The 14,750-nt window shown below is 24.8% G+C and overlaps 1 protein-coding gene across 1 annotated transcript; it reads left to right on the top strand.

Annotated features, from left to right (window-relative positions):
- The first annotated feature begins 2,978 nt into the window (after window positions 1-2,978).
- Window positions 2,979-12,799, top strand: LOC126898983 (uncharacterized). Its single transcript, XM_050673429.1, has 4 exons — window positions 2,979-3,510; window positions 8,054-11,306; window positions 11,513-11,644; window positions 12,638-12,799. The coding sequence occupies exons 1-2, from the start codon at window positions 3,126-3,128 to the stop codon at window positions 8,527-8,529; spliced, it is 861 nt and encodes a 286-aa protein (XP_050529386.1). The 5' UTR covers window positions 2,979-3,125; the 3' UTR covers window positions 8,530-11,306; window positions 11,513-11,644; window positions 12,638-12,799.
- The last annotated feature ends 1,951 nt before the right edge of the window (window positions 12,800-14,750 follow it).

The raw sequence follows: 14,750 nt of genomic DNA, 5'->3' as shown, positions 1-14,750 counted from the left end.
TTCATTATAACATTTTACATTTTCAAATATTTCTACAAAAAACGAGTTTTAATAATATACATTTAACTTTTAAAATAATAGTGATAAAAATTAACAAAATTATTGAATTATATATACTAGGTAACCTTTTTATCATAAATCACTTAATTACTCTCAAAATAAATATAACATTGAAATAAAATGTTTAATTTCTTTTTATTACATGTAATCCTTGATTAGTCGGCTATTAGTTACATTTTAGTATCATTCCTTATAAGTTATAGGGATGTCAACTTTTTTAATAATTTTTTTTAAATTTTTTTAATAGAAACATACATATTTAAATATTTAATAAAATATAAAATGATCTGATAAAGGAAATAACTGGTTGATAACAACTTTTGAATCAGTACTTCGAAAGTTACTAACATTTTTATACCTTGACAGGAGGAGAGATGTAATTCAGAAATGTATAATGACAAAAATTGTCATGCCCACGTCTCACCTCCAGACTATAATTTAAAATTGTAATTACTTCCGAAATAATAGATTAAAAGTTGTTATGAACCAGTCATTTTCTTTATTAGATTTTCTCAACTTGAATTTTTCTACTTTTTATTTAATAAGCTTTATTTTTTATTATTATTTTGTAGTGAAATATATATGATATCATTAAAAAAAATTTATTTGACATTCTTATAAGGTATAAAGAACTAATTTCAAAAGTAATTAGTATTAGATAAATCAAAGAATACTTGAAACTATAAAATACCAAAAATTATCTTTTTAACATAATTATTATTTTAAGAGTAATCGAGTGGCCTGTATAGAATCACACTGTACAGAGGTTAACCTAGAGTTAATTTTTAAGGTACTTAGAGTGAATGTTGACTTTTAAAATACTTTAATGAGAAAAAAACACATAATATTTTCAAAAAATGACGTTAATTATCGTTTAAGGGTATGATTGATATTTTCCCTCCCATCAAATTATTACTGATTGTATAGTCAGCTAACTTCTTTGAATTATAACTAAGATAAAATTAACTATATTGAAGACAAAATTTTTATTGTTTATTGTAGATGTTTGATTTTAATATTTTTAAATACGTGTCAACGATGATTAACTAATAAGTTGTTCCTTATTTTAAAAATTGCTGTGATGAATACATAAAAATTTAGGATATAACACACTGTTGTTTGAATAACAACGTTACGTTTTAAACATTCTACGATTTACAGAAGTTACATTATTGAAATTGCTTGGATGACAATTTTAATATTTAATTAATAAGTTTCATACTTTTTATTATTGTAAACATAAATTATAAAAATACCTTTTTGGAAATATGAATCTTGTTATAACAAAATGTTTTGTTTTATTTTATTCATATAGAAATCAGGTATATGATGAATTTCAGGTTTTAAATGCTCTCGGTTAACGACTGGTTTTTTAAATAACACTATTAAAGGGTGTATTGAATTATAATAAGTATTTAAATTCTTTCTCAATATAATGTTAAGAAAAGGCCAAAGTAGCACACATTATTGTTTTAAAAATAAAACAATTTGAAATATTATAATAATACTTATAAGTTCACTTTTGAACTAAAAAGTAATTTAATGTTTTTATTAGTAATACTATTGTATAATAGTAATTTGCTTTTTAAACTTCTATTTTGGAAATACAATTTTGTAAAAAATACATAGTGTGTCGTACTTTATGTCAAACCCAATCTGTCTTAAGTTTCGAATAATTTATAAAAGTAAAAAAAAAAACTAACAAAATTTTTATTACTGATTATTATTATTTTTATGAGTACTTGAAATCAATACTTTGGTTCTTAGAATGTCATAAAAAATAAACTTTCTTTTTTTGATATATATTTTTTTTTATTTTGTATTTTAAACTAAATATGAAATCACAATTTCTTTTTTCCACCCACAACTTACTAATGTTTCAAAAACATTTATAGATCTCGTGATATGATTGATGTCATATTTGATTTTTTTATCTGTTTATAATAACAATCATAAGTAGCTTCATTAAAGTGGGAAATAATTTACTTGAAATAATATTTGTTGATATCTGAGATAATTTTATTTTAACAATGTCGAATAGAAATAACTCAACTACTCTTGTGTTAATTCTGATATGAATAAATTATGTATACAAAACTTAGTTTCTTGTGATTATTGTAGTGTGTGTATAGACGTAGGAGGGTATACGGATGCAATCTTTTTTTGTAGATGAACGCGTTCTTTTTTACAGGCCACGCTTATTATATGAAAACAATTATTATAACAAGCAAGTTAACTTCATATTATGCGTATTAAAACATAGTCATTTTCAGATATAAATCCTAATTTTACCTTAAATGACAAATGTCTATTTTGTGAAATTCAGCTAAGAATGAATATTTATTATTATTAGTATTACACTTTTAAAACAATCCAAGGCCCATTCAATAATGTTAGTTGTGTTGTGGACAAATATTTTTGCAATAAACTTGTAGTTTTATTAATATCGTCTAAAAAAACCATGTATTACTCATAAGCCATTCACTAATAGTTTACATTATTCATAAATAAATACAGAATTAGAACTATGAAAAAAAGGCTGACATCCTCTCTCAACCCAAAGTCTGAAATTTAACACAGATTTTGATGTGAGAAACAAAAAACGTGCTCAACTTCCCAATTAAGTTACAATGTGAAAAAATTGATCTCATAAAATGTAACTTTTAACTAAATTTTTTCTTCTGATAGAAATATGAGCGAATCCCATTCTTAGTTATCACAAGGGGCTGAGTTCATTGCAGAATTTGCACGTTTAACAAAATTATAACAGCGATAATGCGCGCCATCCTTGCAACTACTATACACACTCTCCCGTGCGCTACTTCCGCTAGAAACTGGTCACGTCTGCCGCCACCGTAGCTGGACCGGGTTGCCAATCGGCGGCAGTGGCGTCTATAAAGTCATCGGACCGTTCTCGTGAACCATCATTACTTAGGTTTACCATCCGACGACCGCACATCGCTTGGTTCGGCATTCGGTTGTGTTTGTTTGATTATTTTTTTTTTATTAGTTGTACATTTTATTCGCGGTTTCAGTGTACGTTAAGACATATCACCATATTTACGATGGTTTTTAAGTACTCGGCGTTAATACTGACGACCGCTGTCGTGGTGGCCATAGCCACGGAACCGCAATCATTCAATTCTCCGGCAAGCGATGGAGAAGTCACTTGGCAAAATGTTTTAGAGTGTTTTAAAGCACCGAATACAGTAGCTAGTTGTTTGGAAACTCGCATGGAGCGTACAGTGAACGCTTGGCGCGATACTACGGTACGTATGGCGCGTAGCGATCCAGACACAACACCCGAAGATGTTGCCGGAGTGGGTGATATTGTCCAACAAATTGGTGACCTTATCACTTACGGAATAGCACGAATTTTCCCCGGTGAAGACGAGGAACAATCACCATCCACCGGAGATGCCTTAGATGCCATCAACGGAGTCGATGAAGGTACGTAGTTTTTTTAACTGATATAACTTGATAATAGTTAATGAAAAATTGTATTTCATTGGTCAACTTGGATGGTTTAATTTTCTTCTATTTTATGAAGAGTCATATTGATTGTCTGAACTCGCTGTCCGTATTTTCATCTATCTCTCATTTACATTTCCATATAGACACGTGTACTTTAGTAGTGACCAATTTGTACGTGAATTAATTAGAGAACAAATTGGTCATTTTGTGATATGATTATGTTCAAATGAAAGAATGTTTAGACTTTCGTCTAAACGCTATATCAGAATAGTATTTGTCAATTATAATGTACACAACATAAGAATTTTTTTTTATATTTTTATGTATTGCTAAAGAATCTTTTTATACTACAATTGTTTTCGTTATTAATGAGTAGTATTAGTATTGACTTTTTAGTATACTTTTTTTGTATTGACCACTATTATAATTATCAATATAGTTTCTTTCACTAATAACTACTATTTTGTAAACGATTCTTTAGTGATAAAGTCAACAGAAATTTTGTAATAAAAAAGAGAACGCCTAATTGAATGCTTTCAGTTTTATTTCGACCATTCTAAAACACAAACTTATTTGATGTACAAATACGTTTGAGAATGAGTACATGTTCGATACAATGCAATATAATAGCCACGAGGTGTATTTTAATTTGTTTTTCCGATTCGAAAATCGAAACCACGTTATTGGGGATCGTGTTTCTTAGCTCATCAATGAAAATAACAGTTGTCATTAGTTGACTAATGTGCAGAACAAATACTTTTACAATTGCGCATTATTCTCTGCCTATCATAAACACGATTGTATCTAAAATCTATAAAGTCGACCCATTTCTAGACACGAATATCTCTTAAACATTTTGTACCACGAAATTGAATAGTTTACATCATAGTTGTTATTTCCAGTTTGATAAGAAAATATTTACAAAATTTATAATTTAAATCCTCTTGATTTAAAAATTTACGTTTAAATCCTATAATAATCCACTATTATTTTTCAATTTTAATTTAAATGTTTAACCGAGTAGCTCAGGGTGTTTTATAATTTCAAAAGTTCAAAAATTTAAACGTGATGTAGATTTGTTTATAGGAATTTCATAAGTTTAGTTTAAATTAAAATTTATAATTTCATTTGTAAAATAAAATAATGTTAAAGTCTGTAAAAGAAAAATCCAAAAAAGAAAATTATAAAATTTAAATAATGAAATTTAATTATGTTTAAAATGCTACTAGTTTAATTTTTGTTTTTTGTTAAAGTCCATTATATCCTGTAATTCATTCGTATAGTTTACAATGCACTTAGATAACTATATTGATCCACGAAACAATATCATGTAACCTTAAGCGTAAGTAATGTTTTGTAAGGTGTCTAATAATTCGAGAGTACCAAAAAAATGAAAACATTTTTTGTTGAGTAAGATCAGTATATATCGTATTTTTTAAACATTTATTTTATATCAATTAAATGTCCAATTAAAAAATACAGTCATACGATTACTAGAAAACACTTTAGAATTTTTCGACAGTGAAATCGCGCACTCGTTGCGTTACTATTGATAACACAAAAATAGACAAACACGAATTAGAGGTTTATTTTTGTAATAATCGTTAAAACCATAATTGACGCCTACAAAAGAGAAGATTCGCCACTTTCACCGAATGATATGGACAATAAAAGAGCCGTTTCAAAAACGCATTCAGACATAATACGTTCGTAAACAAAGTACTATACCGTGTCTGACATAAAAATTAATTATAAATTTATTGAAATGTGTTTCTCATTGCGTCGAGTCTCATCTCGAAGATGACACTTAAATTTTGAAATTTTAACGACCTTTACGCGATTTTATAAACATCAAATAGTTCAGTGGGTGTCGAGAACATCGACGTTGAAATCCTGTCTGGAAAAATATTTTTGGGGTATTCTCATTTAGCATTGACCAGGGAAATTCATTTCATTAGAAGCTCGAGTTTTCTTTGTGGAACTTGCATAGAGACACTATTTTAAATAGAACTACTTAGGTCCTATAGACTTTTTTCTTCTTCAGAACCACTACCGCGAAAGTATTACACCGTTAATAAAACTGCGTAGGCTGTTTTTACTCCAAACCGGTAAAATTACTTGTTTAGGAGATAATGTGTACACTGCAATAATAACAACCGGATATATCTCATATACTGTTTATGTCCATTGGAAATCCGGGCGAAAGTCGTTCTTGAACTTGATGAAAATATATCGAAACATACTAAAAATAACTATATACGGACGCTTATATTTGTCGATAGGACCACTTAGATACCGTAACTATGAAATTAATCGTTCTCGTGTTTCTAAGAGTGCTGTGTGAACGGGAATTGAAAATAATTTAACGGTGCGCTTAATCATCATTCAAAAAAAATAAAAAAAAACGGTACTGCACTTGTTCTTTACTGTTAAAGTTAATATTTTATTTTATAAGGATATTGGAACGTGTGAATTTTTATGTTTAATATTGCTTGATGAAATTTACGCGAGTTAGATTTAATTGTCGGGTTTAACCGATTTTATCGAGTTGTGGTCAACCTATTGAATTTCAAAGCTCAAAAACGTGCTCTTGTTTATACTCAGTATGTTAGCAATTTTGCCATTAACATTAATTATCAGAGCGTAAATTAGGTATAACAAAATTAAAATAAAAGCGAATATTTATCTAGTCAGAGTAAGCATGTGCAATGTAACTCTCCAAAAAATAATTACTGTTTTTTACTCATCTAAAGTATCATCATTTAGTCATTAATGAAACATGTTTTGCGCTAACAAACATTACTGTTATAGGAATTAAAAGAAAAGTAATGATTAAGTATTGAGAGTTAAAATCTCTTTAGACAGATTTTTAAATAACATTATAAGGCGTTTGAAATACTCAGAATGTTTTTATACTATCTATACAAATGATCCTCCAACTATATCTCATGCATTATCTTAAAAAAAATCCTATAAAATATATTTTTTTCTTTTTAGAAGGTATTAGAATCTTACCCGCTCTAATTAGCACATTAAAATATAATAATATTCCCTTAAAATTTTATCAATTTTCGTTATTTTTAATGTAAATATACACGTTTAACTAGTTTAAAAACAAGAAAATTATCTAGAAAATAACTGGTCGATAAAAACTTCTAAACCATTATTTCAAAATATATAAGTACTTATTTATTATGGCGGGAGAAGAAGAGTGTTTCAGAAATGTTTATAGAATGAAATAAATATACCTCTTCACATCCATTCTTTATTTTAAGTGTAAATAACTTCCAAAATACGGGTTCAAAAGTTGTTATCCACCTGTCATTTCCTTAGTTTATTATTTTTTTTTGTCTTTATTTTAATTATATAATCTACACAATAATAATAAGCGTAAAAGATGACAATGTGACATAATTATTTTAAGAAAAGAAGCTACTCCTCATTAACTCTTAACGCTTTCCTCAAGCTGATACAATTTTAAGGGGGAAAAGGGGATGATGGAACTATATTTTTTATTATGAATAAAGTAGTTGGGAAACTAATAACTTCTGAAGAAATAAAATTACCCTTTATCTAATATTTTTGAAAATTATATGTTAGAAACGGATACGGATCACCTTATACGTACCAGTGTCCTATTCTTATTTGAGCATATAATAAGTATTTTATTTTTGAAATATAAATTATTATTATTAAAAAGATGTATGTGTTTGTGACAAACGCTAATACTATGATATTTAGCCGTCGCGGATAATAGATAGTTCGCTTGATACGAAAGCTCTTTTTTAATACACATTTTAAAGCATAACCGGATTTAGAAAATAATAAAAATATCAAAATTCGTAAAATTATAAAATCGTCAAAAATCACCGGATCATTAAAATAAATATTTGCAAAACTTGTTTGAATACATGTAAATTATTTTGATAATACGATTAAATTTTTTTAAACTTTGTCGCTGAACCGAAACACGTTTAATTAATAAACACTGACAGTAATTCAACTGCATAATTTTACATAGAACAATATTTATAAGGATAAGGTCTAGTTTACTTAGATTAATATCATTATTCTTATACTCTACGTGTACGCGTCGTCACGGATACCCGTTTTACTTCTTTGGGGAATCCGATATTAGTCAGTCATTGTCAAGGGTACGATATCATTTCCATAAACGCATGTATGAGCCTCATGTAGGTCAACTAGTTCTTGTCCAACAGAAGAAGACATGTATACCATACGGAAACCGGTCGGTAACCGGACAGGTAGATCGAGATAAATTAATTCGGTAATATAGGTCACGTATCCGCCACTGTTTTGCCGATCAACGACCTACAGTATTTGAATATTTTTGTAAATGTCTCCAGGGATTTTATAAATAATTTATATTTCATTCTTCGACAATATGTTTACATGTTGACCACGTGTCCAGCCATACAATCGTTATAATATTTGACCTATGTAAATAAAAATGTTTCGTTTGTGTTCTGTAATTTATAAAAATACTATTGGTTTTTAGGAAGAGGACACAAAAAGAAGAAGATACAAAAAGAAATAAAAAAATTCGTTCTTAAAATATTGTTTGGAATCTTCTTGTTCAAACAAAAAATTAAGATGATTATCATGATGATCCAATCTATCTTGATGAGCAAGTTCTTGATTGTGGCCATGATCTACGCCTTATCCAACACATTCAAGATTTGGTACGATATCAAAAAAAGCAAACATCAACATCACGACAAAGTTGTCTACTACGAAAACGCTCACCATCAACATCACTATGAGCCACCAGAACATTCCGAATACGAAGATCATCACGGTTGGGGTGGCGGCGTTTGGGGAAGAAGCATTGCTGTGACTGAGCCAACTATAACCGGTCAGAGATCGAGTGACGATGTCAATAGATTCGTCAGACGTGTTACTAGAAACAATCCAACTCAAGCTCAGGATCAAGCTCAATTTATGGCTTACAATGGACAAAGGCAAACAGCATAATACTCAAAGTCTAATAAGTCCTCCCTTTCTAGTGTCGAATCACTTGGACACTTTAATATAATCAAGGTCCTTCGACAACCCAAAGAATAATATTATACTTTTTTTAAATATTTATTTGTGTCGTGACCCCACCTTTTATATCTATTTATTTTTACTTACAACAAAATTCCTAAAAGCCATAATATAGATGAAATTATCGCCATCCATTTATTCGAGTACGCATAATAGTAAATTTCATTACTATTTTCACGTTACGCGAGTATTAACTATTACTTTTTTTTACTTACTATTGAAAATATATGATAAATTATTCAAACATATTTTATTATTAGTTGTTTTGACAGTAGCAAACATTTTGTCTGGTCAATTAGAGAATAATTACGCAATAGTACTGTAAAATTTTGTACTCCCATCTTTAATTATATGAATTTTCGAACTTTCTACTGCGATTAAATTTACAGTCAAACTCGGCAAGCCGAGTAAGATGTAATTTTTTTGCCATAATAAATCGTGGAGATTTCAATCTAACTTGATTTGCTCAATATTTATAATATATATTTTGTTAACAGTAAATGATTCATTCGAAAATTTAGTTTATATTTACGCATACTATAAAAAAATTATAATTTTGGCAAATGTGATAAAACTTAAAATAATTTATTAAAAAATTACATTTTTTTCCTAGGTACAAAATATGTAGAACTCGTGAAAATATGTTCATTATTTATTTTTATTTATTTATATTATTTATGTATTTATTATAAAATTTTAATTTGTAAAATACAGATTTAAATTTGTTTAATCTATTAATTATTTAAATCTTAGTCACCATTTTCTTAGTAATCCTATTAATATCATGATATATAATTATTATTATTATTGAATATATAAATCTATACTGTTTGAATAATTTCTATTTAGTTCGATAATGTTCCATTTGGTAAGTTTTCTTTGATGAATTAAATTTAATAAACAAGTCAGTTTAATAAAATGTATTTATTATTAATTTATGATTTTTAATTTTTAATATAAGTTTGGTAAACAATATTCATTATAAAACCTAATCAAACAACTATTATTGCTTAAGTTTTTTAATAGATCAAAAATAAAATATAATTTTTTTTAAACATAATTCTCAACTTTTTGTTTCGATTTTAAACTTAGAATATATTTATTAATATGAATTCATTATACCGAATTGAAATCTATCTCATCTGTTAAAAATTAAGTTGATTATTAATTAATTAAAAATTACCGTTTTTTATTAATTTTTTCTTTAGTTTAATTATAAATATAATAAGAAATATGATAGTAAAATTAAATATTCATATTTATACAAAATATGACATCCGAGATTAAAGTTCTAGAACAATTATTTTAAAATATGTATAAAGTACTTACTTTGTATATCATTAGCTTAAATTATTTATTATGAATAAATAAAAATAACGATAAAACACAAATCTGTGTGTATACTGAACTACTTATCCATTATTTAATAATATTTACTCGGGTGAAAAAACATAAAGTAAAACGAAAGATGCCAAATATTTTATTCAAATAACCTCATCTGAGAAATATAAAGGTTTTATTATGATATTTATCTATTTTAACTTAAAAATAGTAATATATACTTATCAATAAAAGCGACTATGTAAAATATTATGATTGTAAAAATTGAAAAGTTATTTTTGTAACAATTATTTATTTAATATTTAAATATATATTAAAAAGTTAGTTTTTTTTTTATAGAATTTAAGTGAACTAAGTATTAAGATTTAAATTGCATTTATATTATAAATGTAGTCGGGTAAATTTTACTGAAATGTTAGAGGATTAGGGCTGAATTTTATGGAATATACGAATGAATTTAAAATAAATATCATAATATGTCCTGAAATAGATTTGAACATCAAATTTACTATAATATAACATCTTGTAGAATACTTAATACTTTTACTTGTATCACGTATAAAAAGTACAAGTCGAAAACAATACCATAAAAAATTATAGAAAAATTTATCTAGAACCAATTTTTTTGTTTAAATGATGTGCTTCATTAAAAAATATTATACATCAATTTCGAAGTTAATTGAAATAAAATGTATAACTAAATTAATTAACATATTAACTTATTTTGTTTATGTGATAATTTTTAGTTATTGTATATATTAGAATTATATTTTAATATTATTTAAAATCTTTCAAAAAATTAAACAAAAAAAAATATCCAGTCAAATTAAAAAATTCAGCAAACGTATAAAATTCTATAATGAAAGTATAAAATAAATTTTAAATAAAAAAATTCCATTTTACATGAGTGTATCTTCGAATTTTTAAAATACACTGCTGAAAAGTTTACTATATTAACATTAGCCCATTTTCTCTGAAACCAATGATTTCTTGAGTACTTTTTTGTTTTTTAATGTTCAATTATGATTTTAAAGGACAAATAACTTGACATTGACAGATTTGTTTTCAATAATTTCTTTTCTCAATCTTCACATTTTAGTAAATTAATGTTTTAAAATTCTACATAAAAATAAAAAATTAATTTAGAAAACTAATGATACAGAATTTCTAAAGTAATATGCCTTATCATTGTACTCCAACAAGTTTTAAATGTTTCCCATATATGAATAAGTACCTACTAATATACTCAGAATAAGTATTTTTATATTTGTATTTCATAAAATATTTATATAAAACTCATTATAGAATGGTTTATATTACTTTTATAAAAAAAGTTGTAAAATCTTGATATTCAAATGATTCAAGTAACAAAAAATTTTATTTATGTAAATAAATACAATAAAATAAGTAAAATGAAAAATTGTTGAAATTATTTATATTGTATAATTATTAGAGCATTATTTTAACTCTGTACATAGTTATATTATAAATAATAATGTTAAAATATTTTAGAATAAGATGATTATGCACAACTNGTTATATTATAAATAATAATGTTAAAATATTTTAGAATAAGATGATTATGCACAACTGAATTTTTAGCATACTCGCATAAGTTGTCAAACATACTCTCAATTTATAGATAAGAAGTACAATAGAAATTTTAGTAAAATGGCCGCTAATAAATAACTAAATTTGACAGGTAAGTTTTTAATTATTACCTTTATTTTAATTTTAATGATTATAACTTTCTCATAACTTATTGTTATACTCTAGCATATTTGTGTCACTACAAAATCACACTGATTTTAATCAATGGTTTGTCAAAAGATTAAAAAAAAATATTTAGATGAAACTATACATAGTAAAGTTATAATTAATAATACTAATATTTTTATAGATCAGTCAAAATTTTATTTAATCCATTTATCATTTAATATTCAAAAAATAATAATAGGTTCCCATTTAATTTTCGAAAATTTCCATCCAACTGTATGTTTAGAAATAGGTTTTTCTTATAATAAACTTGATATTTACTATAATTCTTAAAAGTATTAAAAGTAAATTTTTATATAATAATCATTATTTAGTAAAAAATTGGGAATGATCCTTAATAGGTCACACAGTGAAACTATTTTCTAAATTTCAACATATATATTTTTAAAATACTATCACTAATAAAAGTACTAAAAAAGGCAAAATCATCATTTCAAATTTTTTTCTTTATCAATTTTTGATAATGTTTCAAAACTCTTTTGTTCTTTAAATTTATACGATTTTACTTTCTTTTAAGTTAAAAAAAAGAAAAATGATCTAAAAATGTAATGTGTATGAATTATTACCTATCAACATAAAAATCATAGCAATGAACCATCTAAATTATTTAAAACTAAACTAAATGATACTTTATTTAATATATTATATGATTAAAAAATGAAATACGTCCCACATTGCTATTTACTGTACTTAACTTTTTTTTAAAAGTAGCATTTGCCAAAATGATTAAAAATGAAAAACTTGTACTTGATTTGATTAATTTTTCTTATTCATTTAAATTTATCTTAAAGATAAAAATTTAGTATAATTCAATATTATCATAGAAATTAATGTTAGGGTATACAAGAGTTAGCTGAGAGTAAAAATTATATCATTAAGTAACTTTTTTCTCAATTTTTAAAATGTTTACTTATTTCAGATGGACTAGATATGTTTTTGACTTGGAAACTACTTTGCTGCTCTTTTGTCAAACAAAATTGTATAAACTACAAGGTCCGAACATAAAAAAAACCAAAATAATTTTAGTTTTATTTTTATGAATGTTGTTTTAATAAAAATGAATCATTCTTTATTTAACATATTTGGACATCAGTTATTTAAATTATGAACAATAATTTGTTTTCTTAGGATAAATGGTACTCATAGACTAAAAATAAATGGAATTTTTTACAAAACATTAACTTATTCATATAATTGAATTATCATTGCAAGTTTCACTAAAAAGGAATGTGATTAACAGCAATACTAGAGTAAATTGGAATAAGATTCCAATATTAAAATAAATAGTTTAATTTTATAATTATGGAGCAAAGGTTTATAAATAAAAAACCTTAGACCATTTTTACATGTAATTTAGTAGTTATAAATTCATCAAGCTAAAATTGAATACATTATAATATTATAAAAAATGCTAAAATTGTATTTTTTATTTCACTCTAAGAATACTATTTTTAATTTATAAAACAATTTCGTAAGACTTGAATTTTCTTTGTTTTGATTTATAATATTTTTATTAATTAATATTGTGTAATGACATAATTTTATTTAAGGACACAATTTTTGACATGGAATTTATAGAAAAAATTTTAATTTAAGGTAAAAATCCAATTTTCCTCTAAAAGAATATATATTACTTATTTTGAAATAAATTACATTTTAATATATTTTTTTATTAAATTTGAACAATAAATATAATTTTGATTTGCTTTAATGTTTTTGTAATTGTCTTATTTTTTGAGAAAAAAAATGTATCAGCTAACTTCTTTATACACTTATTATCAAATATGATATTGAATTAAAAAATTACAAAATTCAATAAACTATATAAATATTTTGTTATTTTGCATAAAAAACCTTGTTAAAAAAGTTTTTATTTATTCATTTCTTCATTAAAACTTTATCATTGAGTAAAAATATGGTATATTTTTAATTTATATTAGTTCATTACTCATTAAATAATGTTCATATCTCACTACTATTTGTTGATGATTTGTTTAGCTAAAATAATTTAAATTGGTTATAACTATCATTTACTATAAGTTTTCAATAATATCTCAATACAGATTTAAAATGAGTAAATATTATCAAAATTAATTAATTAAATTTATTTTTAAATATTTTTAATCTAAATGGGTTACAATTATCTTGTAAAATTTTATTCCACTTCTAGGAACTGTGAATGACTATTTTTTCTTACATTATTTTCATTATAAAAATGTTTGTAGTCTTAAAATTTATTTTTAGTATTGATCCATAAAAGTTACTAAATGACAATTTTTTTTTTATTGTTACTTGGTGGTAAATATAATAAAATTTAAATTTCCTTAACTATGGTTTAACAAATCCAGTTTTTGATGTTATTAAGTGATATGAGGCCCAAAATTTAAAAAAACTCAATATTTATGTTTAGGATAAATTTAAAGTAACGTAATAATAAATATATTTTTTAAATAAAATGCTTGTTTTTGTATTTTCTAATTATTTTAAGTAATATCAATAGAAATATTTAAGATTAAGATTGCATAATGACCACATTCCTTTAAATTAGCTGTGTTTTACCATCAATGTTTTAATTATGAGTTTACTAAAGAATTAAAAAAAAATTAGAAATTTCTTATTACATATTAATGGTTTGCAGGCTAATTAGGGTAGGCAAACTTTATATCAACCGTTTTTTTCCTAAAAACATAAAAGTAACCTACAAATATATCAAATCAAATAATTTTTGTAAAATGTTGCCAACGCTAATTAGTCTGCAAACAGTCAATATTTGAACACTATAATTTTTACTGTTCTAAAATTTCTATTAATATTCTATATATTGTTATTCTGTAAAAATTTACCTTTCAATGTTAAATATACCATAATAATAATACATAATAATAAAAAAAAATTCAAACGTTTAATCACATTCTTTTATTAAATTATTAACGTAGTGTTTAAAATAAAGACAAGATCTTAAGCAGATATAAAAAAATTTGCCATGAAATCATAAATAAAGTGAAAACCTTGAAATCCAATAATTAATATTT

This window comes from Daktulosphaira vitifoliae, unplaced genomic scaffold, assembly GCF_025091365.1.
Source record: "Daktulosphaira vitifoliae isolate Bord-2020 unplaced genomic scaffold, ASM2509136v1 Scaffold_2, whole genome shotgun sequence".
In the NCBI taxonomy this organism is placed as follows: Eukaryota; Metazoa; Arthropoda; class Insecta; order Hemiptera; family Phylloxeridae; genus Daktulosphaira; species Daktulosphaira vitifoliae.
This window is presented reverse-complemented; position numbering and strand designations above follow the sequence as displayed.